Source organism: Entelurus aequoreus, linkage group LG11, assembly GCF_033978785.1.
Source record: "Entelurus aequoreus isolate RoL-2023_Sb linkage group LG11, RoL_Eaeq_v1.1, whole genome shotgun sequence".
Lineage (NCBI taxonomy): Eukaryota > Metazoa > Chordata > Actinopteri > Syngnathiformes > Syngnathidae > Entelurus > Entelurus aequoreus.
This window is the reverse complement of record NC_084741.1, coordinates 32450537-32463049: the sequence shown is the minus strand read 5'-3', so window position 1 is coordinate 32463049 and position 12513 is coordinate 32450537. Positions and strand designations below refer to the sequence as shown.

Sequence of the window (12513 nt, the reverse complement as noted above, 5' to 3'; positions counted from 1 at the left end):
TCTCGATGAGCTTCAAGAGGTAGTCACCTGAAATGGTTTTCACTTCACAGGTGTCATAGTTTTGATGCCTTCAGTGACAATCTACAAGGTAAATAGTCTTGAAAATAAAGAAAACGCATTGAATGAGAAGTTGTGTCCAAACTTTTGGCTTGTACTATATATAGTTTTGCTTTAATACATTTAAATGTTATGCTTCTAAAAATGTTTTCATGAAATACTGGTAGCACTCAGTATTTTTCTAGCTATATAACCATAACTTAATAACTATATTTAATGACAAATGACCACAAATTAGCACAAATACATTGTGTTTGAGAGGAGAGCTGCTTCCTGATTAAGACACAATTTAAATTAAACATTAAAATATTTTCTCTTCGTCAAAGTAGCTTTAAAAAAATAAAAATCTAGAAAGAAATGCATACTGAAATAAAAAATGCAGATTACCAAAATGTTTTGTTGTTGATTTTTTATAGAAAATACGAGTTGTGGGTAATAACATTTTACAAAACAAGCGTATTGTGTCTGTCTGGGTTGAAACAGGCGATTAAAAAAAATCTGACCAAAATGACAAGTTCTCTCCGATTTTTGTTTCGTAAAAGTAGCTCACAGAAGAAAAAAGGTTGTTTTGTGAAGTGAACGATATTTATATTGCGCTTTTCTCTACGGACTCAAAGCACTTTACATAGTGAAACCCATTATCTACATCTTTTTAAGTTATATCTAAACCAGTGTTGGTGGCACTAAGACAGACCAGGGCATTCTGCGGCCCGCGGGCCGCATCCGGCCCTTTGTGCACCCCTGTCCGGCCCGCGTGAGGCCAATCATAAATTACAAAATAAATTTTAAAAAGTATCTATGTCGAGTGTGCAATACAACGGTGCTGCTTTTGTTTTGAAAAGCGTTATTTGTATTACTTCCGTGTGGACGTATGCGCGTGTGCGATTGTGAGTGAATTGAACAGCGCATTCACAAATTACAAAATAAAGTTTAAAAAACATCTATGTCGTGCGCGCAAAACAACTGTGCTGCTTTTATTTTGAAAAGTGTTATTTATGTGCGTATGTCCGTGTGTAACCTGTGAGGGAAGGTGCACAGCGACAAGTGATGAGACGCTGAAAAGAGAAAAGTTGATGACGAATGCCGTGTTTTCAACAAGACATAGACTGCCAAGTATTTCTCTACATAAATTAGAGGTAAAGCCGTGTGCTTAATTTGTGGTACACATGTTGCTGTGTTTAAAGAATATCATTTGAATCGCCACTACATGACGAAGCACGAGGGAAAATACCGGAATCTGTCTGATGAAGCGCGCGCAAGGGAGGCTGATGCGTTGATGGTAAAACTGCAAACCCAACAAGGACTTTTTGCAATATTTCACACCCCCAGAGATGCAGCTGTCAGGACAAGTTTCGTCATTTCTCACAAAAGCGCCAGAAAAAGTAAGGCGTTTTCTGACGGGGAGTTTAATAAGGAGTGCTTATTGGACTCTGTTGCACTGTATGCCCGGAGACTTGGACTGTTTTTCGCTAACTTTGGATGAGAGCTGCAATGTACGTGACACCGCCCAACTGCTCATCTTCTTACGTGGGATAACTGCAGACTTTCAAATCACGGAGTAGCTGGCAGCCATGCAGTCAATTAAAGAGACAACCACAGGTAATGACTTGTTCACATAGGTAAATGCGTGTTTGGACATGTTAGGACTGAAATGGGACAAGCTGGCAGGTGTGACAATCCAATCCAATCCACTTTATTTATATAGCACATTTATACAACAAAATGTTTCCAAAGTGCTGCACAACAATATTAAAAACAATATTCAAATATTATCCTTAGCTCCACCAATGACTGAATAAAAAGAAAAAATAATTACATATAAAACCAATATAAAAAACAATATAAAATAAATAGGATTAAAAACAATTTTTAACAACAGATGGTTGTCCAAATCTGACGGGGAAAAATGTTGGATAATGCAGGATAAAGTGACAGAAATTAACCCTGTGCAGAAATGGACATTCTTGCAATGTATAATACATCAGAAAGTGTTGTGTAAAACAGTAATAAAAATAATACCATCAAAAGCAATCTGCTTTTGTATAAAGTTAAGTTAGGTTAAATTAAATTATTAGTATTATTATTAATTGTTATTATTATTATCATCATTATTATTTATCTTACGGTATATAAAAAATAATATTGAGCAAAATTTAATTGAAATATTGTCGTGTGGCCCTCCAGCAGTGCTCGGGTTACTTATGCAGCCCCCGGTAAAAATTAATTGCCCACCCCTGCACTAAGAGCAGGTGGGTAAAGTGTCTTGCCCAAAGACACAATGGCAGTGACTAGGATGGCAGAAGCGGGGATCGAACCTAGGACACTCAAGTTGCCAGTAAAATTGCCACTTTTCCTTTTCATATTATGACTTTATTTTTTAGCTATCTTGCTGACCACAAGGCCATGTATTGCATGTAGTACTTAATAATGCTTCTGCTGGATCTTTTTTTCCCATAGGGCGCCACAGACTCCGAAAAACGCGTGTTGTGTCTTTCAGCTGAGAATGAAAGTCTCAAGAATAGCCTGAGTGTCACTCAAGGCCTCCTGCAGCAGCTGACCACCGTCCCCTCACAGTCCAGCACCATGCTCGTTAAGGTCGGATGCGCCTAAATGCACTTTTCAAAAGGCACATTCTTAACTCCAAGTGTCCAATCAGGAGAACGAGAACTTGCGGAGCAGGGTGCAGCAGCTGGAGGCTTCCCTACAGCAACGCGCCGAGCGGCTGTTGCAGCTGGAGCAGCAGAGTGAGCGCAGCGAGTGGAGGAGAGGGGAGGAGATGAGGAGGCGAGAGGATAAAGTGAGGGAGCTTCAGTTGGAGTTGGACAGAGAGAGGGGCAAGGAGCCAGTGGTGAAGGTACGTACATCATTTAGATATTATCCGTCCATTTTTTACAGCCTATCCTAGCTGACTTTGGGTAAGGGTATGGGTACACCCTGGACTGATCAATATACAAAATCCCTCCTATAGACAAGTAAGTGTGCAATTGACTGAAATTGCATGTTTTTGCAACATGCAAACTCCGCATATGCCCAAACAGATTCAAACCCCCGATCTCCTGATTGTGAGGCCTACATGCTGACCACTAGGTCAGGGGTCGGCAACCCAAAATGTTGAAAGATCCATATTGGACCAAAAATACAAAAAACTAATCTGTCAGGAGCCGCAAAAAATGTAAAGCCTTATATAAGTCTTATAATGAAAGAAACACATGATGTGTTTATATTAGCTATATTACATTGCAAGCTCTTGTATGTAAGGCAGGTGCGGTATTTAGATTTAATGTTTGACAATATCTGCTTGCACAGGTTCGGTATTTGTTTTGTTTGCAACAGCCTGATACCACGCCAGGCTGAAAGAAACGTGTGTCGCAGGCTAACGCAAATCTTTGTTGACAGAATTGTTGAAATTTAGTATTTATTCAACACATTTTTACAACATTGGAAAATATTAGTCTTTCTGTGGCAGCATCGGAGAAAGTTATACATGTAAACCAGGGGTGCCCACACTTTTTCAGCAGGCGTGCTACTTATCAAATGACCAAGTCCAGTTGATCTACCTCATATTTATACACACACACACACACACACACACACACACACACACACACACACACACACACACACACACACACACACACACACACACACACACACACACACACACACGCACACACACACATACACACACATTCTCGTATTTGTTACCTTCTAGAGACCTCAGAAAATGCGTACCTCTATAGGACCACCCTTTCTCGATATATAAAGATTTGTATTTACAACATTAATAATACATACATACTATGCAAATATAAAAAAGGCAAGGTTTTTTTTTTGGACTGTTTTGTTTGTAATTAGTTTTTAATCTTCATTATTTACTTCAAGTTATTACAGCTGAGATAGGCTCCAGCACCCCCCGCGACCCCGAAAGGGACACGTGGTAGAAAATGGATGGATATTACAGTATGTCTCTATATACATATTTATTTTTTTCAGTAATTTTGGCCAAAGGGTGCGCGTTTCAATTTCTTACACACACTTGTTATTACATATGTTGGCCAGAGGGGGAGCACTTCAATTTTTTACACACACTTGTTATTTCATATGTTGACCAGAGGGGGAGCACTTTTAAAAATAACACACAGTCAATTTGAAAAATCCCTTCTTTTTGAGACCACCCTAATTTTGATAGATTTCACCACCAGGGGTGCAAATGAGACATTCTCTATTAGATGCAATGGTTTTCCGACCATGATTTCGGTCCTCATATGGAAGGTACTTTTCCTTGTTGGTGTCTCAAGAAGGGTAGAAATACAAGAACACACACACACGCACACACACACACACACACACACACACACACACACACACACACACACACACACACACACACACACACACACACACATATATGTTGGTGTTTTACCTTATTTTGACAGGTTGCATTGCTTGTAGTCAGACAGGATGCACAGTAGTTGCTGATAAGTTCCACAACTTTGAATTTACATTGTGGAGGGGAAAAAAGTTCTCCTCTCTTTCCAATACCTCATGAAAGTTGTTTTAGCTTTTTATTTGTCCAGCTTCCACACTCATTTTTATACTTTGTATTAGCTACTAGCTTAATGCGATATTTTTCGGAGACTTATATTTTGTTAGCGCAGGCAGGATGGAGCAGCACTTTTATTGTGAAAACAGGAACTGTGCGGTCGGTCTTTACACTTTTGACAGCCGGTACACACGGAGAGGGAGTCTGTTGAAATAAAAAGTGCTTTTCGCGTTACTGACGGTCGTTTTTTTTCTTCATAGTAAGCTTGCAGCAGCCAACGTCATCACGCAAGATCGTCAACCAAGTAACAAAAGTGAAGTCGTAGTGAAAATTGATGATCAGTCATTTTTAGGTCTACTTTTTTTTTTTAATGCCTCGCGATCCAGTGACACATCTTCACCAATGACCGGTAGCTCGCGATCGATCTAATGGGCACCCCTGATGTAAACAAACTGCTGCGTCACAGGCCACACAACTACGGTGCGCTCACGGACCGCCGAAATTAGTAGGACAAAACGGCGCTCGCCAAGTACTCTCATTAGTGAAGCATGAACACAAACATATTAAACAGTGGGCTTTCTAACAATTAAGAAAGGTGTGTGTCATGTTTGTCCTCCTACAGAGACCATATTAAAACAAAAAATATATTTTTATATAAATGTACCGTATTTTTCGGAGTATAAGTCGCTCCGGAGTATAAGTCGCACCTGCCGAAAATGCACAATAAAGAAGGGAAAAAACATATATAAGTCGCACTGGAGTATAAGTCACATTTTTGGGGGAAATTAATTTGATAAAACCCACCACCAAGAATAGACATTTGAAAGACAATTTAAAATAAATAAAGAATAGTGAACAATAGGCTGAATAAGTGTACGTTATATGAGGCATAAATAACCAACTGAGAACGTGCCTGGTATGTTAACGTAACATATTATGGTAAGAGTCATTCAAATAACTATAACATATAGAACATGCTATACGTTTACCAAACAATCTGTCACTCCTAATTGCTGAATCCCATGAAATCTTATACGTCTAGTCTCTTACGTGAATGAGCTAAATAATATTATTTGATATTTTACGGTATAAGTCGCACCCCCGGCCAAACTATGAAAAAAACTGCGACTTATAGTCCGAAAAATACGGTATATATTTTTTTCCATTTTCATACATTGTTGAAAAAGCTCCAGGGAGCCACTAGAGTGGCACTGAAGAGCTGCATGCAGCCCTAGAGGGTTGCCGACCCGTGCACTGGGTGACTGTGTGTGGACCAATAAATAAATCATTAAATCAAATGAAACATTCGTAAAATTGTATTAAAATAATGAATTTGATTAATACAAATACTGTTAAGCACATAAGAATTCCATGAGTTAGAAAGACCATTAAATGTATTATTAATCCATCCATCCATCCATCCATTTTCTACCGCTTGTCCCTTTTGGGGTCGCGGGGGGTGCTGGAGCCTATCTCAGCTGCATTCGGGCGGAAGGCGGGGTACACCCTGGACAAGTCGCCACCTCATCACAGGGCCAACACAGATAGACAGACAACATTCACACTCACAATCACTAGGGCCAATTTAGTGTTGCCAATCAACCTATCCCCAGGTGCATGTCTTTGGAGGTGGGAGGAAACCGGAGTACCTGGAGGGAACCCACACAGTCACGGGGAGAACATGCAAACTCCACACAGAAAGATCCCGAGCCTGGGATTGAACCCAGGATTACTCAGGACCTTCGTATTGCGAGACACATGCACTAACCCCTGTTTCACCGTGCTGCCCTAAATGTATTATATCATCATGAAATAAATGTGTATCTCATGAAATAGATCATTAGTAAATAGTTTCCCCTGATAAATATTATAGTCCATTCATCCATCTGTAATGACATTTTTGGATGCAAGCGCAGGTTTCAAAGGTTTTACTGTCGTTCAAGCAAAGGTACAAGGGAGCAGGCAAAAAACGTAGTCAAAGGCAAAAATAGTTCAGCAACAAACAAACACTAAAGCTAAATGCTACAAGCGCACAGGACCGTGTGGTCAGGCTAAAGTCTTTCGTGGTCAGGCTAAAGTCTTTCAAAGTCAAAATATATATATATATATACAGTCGTGGTCAAAAGTTTACATACACTTGTAAAGAACATAATATCAGGGCTTGAGTTTCCAATAATTCCTACAACTCTTATTTTTTTGTGATAGAGTGATTGCAGCACATACTTGTTTGTCACAAAAAACATTCATGAAGTTTGGTTCTTTTATGAATTTATTATGGGTCTACTGAAAATGTGACCAAATCTGCTGGGTCAAAAGTATACATACAGCAATGTTAATATTTGCTGACATGTCCCTTGGCAAGTTTCACTGCAATAAGGCACTTTTGGTAGCCATCCACAAGCTTCTGGCAAGCTTCTGGTTGAAGTTTTGACCACTCCTCTTGACAAAATTGGTGCAGTTCAGCTAAATTTGTTGGTTTTCTGACATGGACATGTTTCTTCAGCATTGTCCACACGTTTGAGTCAGGACTTTGGAAGGCCATTCTAAAACCTTAATTCTAGCCTGATTTAGCCATTTCTTTACCACTTTTGACGTGTGTTTGGGGTCATTGTCCTGTTGGAACACCCAACTGCGCCCAAGACCCAATCTCCGGGCTGATGATTTTAGGTTGTCCTGAAGAATTTGGAGGTAATCCTCCTTTTTCATTGTACCATTTAAAGCACCAGTTCCATTGGCAGCAAAACAGGCCCAGAGCATAATACTACCACCACCATGCTTGACGTTAGGCTTGGTGTTCCTGGGATTAAAGGCCTGGGTATTGTGGCCAAACAGCTCAGTTTTTGTTTCATCTGACCACAGAACTTTCCTCCAGAAGATCTTATCTTTGTCCATGTGATGTTTGGTTAATGATTCACGATTGTGAGTGTGGAGTGTGGAATGGCAGAGTCTGATTGGCTGTGAGGCAATGAGCAGATGAACAGTGTATAGTTAATAGACTGGAGATGAGGATCTCTGGAGTGAGGGAGTGGGCATGGTCCTGACACCATCCATTTTCTACCGCTTGTAGAACATGATGAAATTAATTTGTAGTGAAGTGAAGTGAATTATATTTATATAGCGCTTTTTCTCTAGTGACTCAAAGCGCTTTACATTGGGAAACCCAATATCTAAGTTACATTTCTAAACCAGTGTGGGTGGCACTGGGAGCAGGTGGGTAAAGTGTCTTGCCCAAGGACACAACTGTAGTGACTAGGTTGGCAGAAGCGGGGATCGAACTTGGAACCTTCAAATTGCTGGCACGGCCACTCTATCAACCGAGCTATACCACCCCAATTTGTAGATAATTTATTCAATTATTACATATTTGTAATCAAAATTTTTATGTTTTAATCGGTATTTCTCATAAATTTATATACTTGTAGTGGTCCACAAGTAAAAAAAATAGGAATAACAAAATTATTATTTACACTTTTTTGAGATTTTGTGATACAGGAAGGTAACACTTCATCTTCCATTTTATTTTTTCTTTATGTCCATTTTGTTCGAGTATTATCTCATTTGTCAAAAGTTTGTACAAAATGATCGCGGTGGTAATTTTTCTTAGCCTATCAATGGGTTTGTCCTTTGTATGTTAGCATTAAGTTAGCAGGACAAGAGTCAAACTTTATCATGTATAATTGTATTTTTATATATATATATATATATATATATATATATATATATATATATATATATATATATATATATATATATATATATATATATATATATATATATATATATAGTTTACAACAAACTATTGTCAATTCAACATGATTCCTACATGTATGTGCACTTTATGTGTATGTTCATTTACATTCCTTTGTCTGCTTCGTTTTACAGTACTTCATTGTGGAGACTATCAATATACAACCTCAAGTTGGAAGTTTTTTCATTTCTAATTCAAAGGACTATTTACATATCTGCCAAACTAAATTTCAACATTCAGACAAGGAAAAATAATATATTTAAGTGTACAAAGTGCAGCCGGTGGTACATTTTAGTAATCAAATAAGCAGCAACACCTCAAAAATACAGCAAAACGATATAATGTAACAGGAAAAATATATGTTGATACTAATAACACAGATTTGTCTTTAAAAATAAGTATGGCCTTTAAAAAAAACATGCCTCATAGCCAATTAAAACTGAACAGATGTTTACCTTATCCCAATAAACATCTGTTTAGTATTTTAACATAAAAGTGTTTGATTGTGAGGCATTAAAAGCCACAAAATGCAACGGGTCCATCAGACCCACAAATGCTGGCTGAGTAACAATATGAACGTTGCACGGAAAATTTCTCTGCCAGTTTCTGCATCCCACAGGGATTCTTCTTTTGTTGCAACTTTGTTTGTCAACACTGTCTGCTCTCATTTTCTTGCACATTTGACCCTCTGATGTTCTGTGTACCTACACTCTGTCCTCCTCCTGTCTAGGCCTGCTCTGTGTGTGTGTGTGTGTGTGTGTGTGTGTGTGTGTGTGTGTGTGTGTGTGTGTGCGTGTGTGTGTGTGTGTGTGTGTGTGTGTGTGTGGTACACAGAACATCAATTTCCACACTTCTATTAGCCCCGGGTCCAGTGGACCCGGACATCTTATATGTAATAGAAATGTGTAGGGGGGGTGTATGGTGTGTGGTCATTAAATATGTATTCTGATATATGTTCTTCACAGAAAATGAGCCAAAGTCAGTGAGTCTCAGTTTGAAAAATTAATTAATTGTATCATTTTTCTTTTAATAAAAAATGAAAACGGGCCACAACAACGGCCACACCCACCATGCCCCTGACTTGGACGCTAATAATAATCTATTTATTTGGCTTTATATGTATTTAATTTGGTCACAAAACAAAACCCTCCATGGTTTAACAGGGACAAGACATGCCTGTTTGGCTCATCATAACTAACTTTAAAGACAACAACAATATCAGTGCAAATTCTACAGCATTATTTATAACCAATCAATAAACACAGGCTCAATCGGAAGTGATCGTATATTACTTGGTCTGAATTGTTTTTGTTTATATAGTATTTTCAGCTAAAATGTCAAAGTTGAGATCAGGGGTAGGCAACAAAAAATTGTGCAGTTGTTAAATTCTAGGGTGAAAATATGAGATCGCTGTGATGTCACAGCTTCTGGTAAGGTGAAGTTAAGTGAATTATATTTACAGTATATAGCGCTTTTTCTCTGGTGACTCAAAGCGCTTTACATAGTGAAACACATTATCTACATTTAAGCTACATTTACACCAGTGTAGGTGGCACTGGGAGCATAGTGGGTAAAGTGTCCTGCCCAAGGACACAACGGCAGTGACTAGAATGGCGGAAGCTGGATGTGAACCGGGAAGCCTCAAGTTTCTGCTTGGCCGCTCTACCACCTGAGCCACGCCGGGTGATTGCTGTGATGTATTAAGGTCTCTCTATTCCTTCTTCCAGTATGTCACCCAGACCGTTGAGGTGGAATCCCCCGCCGCCGTCAAGCAGCTGAGCAAAGCCCGACAGAGGAACGAGCTGCTGTCCGAGAAGCTGAGCACTCAGAACGAGCGCTGCAGACAGCTGGAGGAGCAAATCCGAAAATCGGATGAATACAGCTGCAATCTGCAACACAAGGTGCGACAAAGAGTTTTAACGGAATGTTTATTATGATTATATTCAATCAATCCATCAAACTTTACAGCTGATCCAAAGTGCTGGACTGCAGTGCAAGAAAGACAGAGCATAAAACAAAAGCACATAATAATAAAATAATAGAAAACTAAGTTAAAATTCATCAAAATGTAATCGCAATCTTAAGCTTTAAATGAATAGGTCTTAAGTCTTAAACAAATGTAAATCTGTGACGGCCTGTAGTTTGGCCAGTAATGTACAAAACCCCAAACCAGTGAAGTTGGCACGTTGTGTAATTCGTAAATAAAAACAGAATACAATGATTTGCGATTTTATTTATTCAATTGAATAAACTGCAAAGACAAGATATTTAATGTTCGAACTGAGAAACTTTTTTTTTTTTTTTTAATAATCCTTAACTTAGAATTTAATGGCAGCAACACTTTTCCACTTTTCACCAGTCCATTTTAGATAAGCTCGGGCCCAGCGAAGCCGGCGGTGTTTCTGGGTGTTGTTGATGAATGGCTTTTGCTTTGCATAGTAGAGTTTTAACTTGCACTTACAGATGTAGCGATGAACTGTAGTTACTGACAGTGGTTTTCTGAAGTGTTCCTGAGCCCATGTGGTGATATCCTTTATACACTGATGTCGGTTTTTGATGCAGTACCGCCTGAGGGATCGAAGTTTACGAGCATTCAATGTTGGTTTTCAGCCTTGCCGCTTACGTGCAGTGATTTCTCTAGATTCTCTGAACCTTTTGATCAGGGGTCCCCAAGCTTTTTGACTCGGGGGCTCATTGGGTTAAAACAATTTGGCCGGGGGCCGGGCTATATACAGGTATATATATATATATATATATATATATATATATATATATATATATATATATATATATATATATATATATATGTATATATATATATATATATATATATGGGTTATGGTTATGGGTTATACTTGTATAGCGCTTTTCTACCTTCAAGGTACTCAAAGCGCTTTGACAGTATTTCCACATTCATCCATTCACACACACATTCACACACTGATGGCGGGAGCTGCCATGCAATATATATATTAGGGCTGGGAATCTTTGGGTGTCCCACGATTCGATTCAAAATCGATTCTAGGGGTCACGATTCGATTCAAAATCGATTTTTTTTTTTCAATTCAAAACGATTCTCGATTCAAAAACTTATTTATTTATTTATTTTTTTTTTTAATTTTAAACAATACACAACAATACCATAATAATGCAATACAATTTAATTTTGGAGTTCTGAACTTGTAATTTCTTGCAGTGTTTATTAAGTGGTAATATGTCACATTTGTCCCAATTAACTTTATACCCTGATAAACAGCCATATTCAGTGATGACATTATTGATTGAAAGAAGACAGGAGTTAACATGTGACAGGTAAAAAAATTATGTCGTCACACAATACATCGATAGCTTATTATACTGAGAGCCAATATTTATACCATGAATATTATTTTCACTTCTTATTTTTGCAGCTAAGGGTTCAATAACCAAATTAAATAATAATCCAGATGCAGGACATCCCTGTTTTACTCCTCTTTTTAACAAAAAAGGTTCTGAAATATAATTATTGATTTTGACTGATGCCATGGGCCTTGTATAAAGCATCTTAATCCATTGTATAAAATTATCTCCAAATCCAAATTTACGTAATGTGCAAAACATAAATGAGCAGTTTATGCGGTGAAATGCCTTCTCCGCATCAACAGTACATACTGCTGTGGGATAAGGGAGACTTCTAGCATAGTAAATAACATTAAACAATTTCCTTGTATTGTCTGAAGATTGTCGACCTTCCATGAAGCCAGTTTGGTCAGTATGAATTAATTTTCCTATTACATTTGATAATCGTGTGGGTAAGATTTTTGCCAAGATTCAAAAGGATTCTCTATTCATTCAATACATAGGATTTCAGCAGGATCTACCCCAGTCTGCTGACATGCAAGCAGAGTAGTAGATTTTTGTAAAAAGCTTTTATAATTGTAAAGGACAATGTTTTATCAACTGTTTGCAATGATGTACATTTGTTTTAACTATTAAATGAACCAAAAATATGACTTATTTTATCTTTGTGAAAATATTGGACACAGTGTGTTGTCAAGTTTATGAGATGCGATGCAAGTGTAAGCCACTCTGACACTATTGTTGTTTTTTATTTTAATGTCTAATGATAATGTCAACGAGGGATTGCATTGTTATGGTATTGCTGTGTACTGTTTTGTTGGATTGA

The 12513-nt window shown here is 38.1% G+C and overlaps 1 protein-coding gene across 5 annotated transcripts in view; it reads left to right on the top strand.

Moving 5' to 3' along the window:
- Positions 1-12513, top strand: part of si:ch211-257p13.3 (kinesin-like protein KIFC3) — a 49296-nt gene that overhangs the window by 14526 nt on the left and 22257 nt on the right. For 4 of the 5 annotated variants that reach the window (XR_009827750.1, XM_062062977.1, XM_062062979.1 and 1 more), the window contains 3 exons: positions 2515-2652; positions 2714-2911; positions 10076-10249. Coding sequence is in view for 4 of the 5 variants with exons in the window: in XM_062062977.1 (XP_061918961.1) it covers positions 2515-2652; positions 2714-2911; positions 10076-10249 (510 nt within the window). In the remaining variant the exon portion in view is untranslated. The remainder of the gene's footprint in view (positions 1-2514; positions 2653-2713; positions 2912-10075; positions 10250-12513) is intronic. The other variant, XM_062062978.1, reaches the window with a different exon arrangement.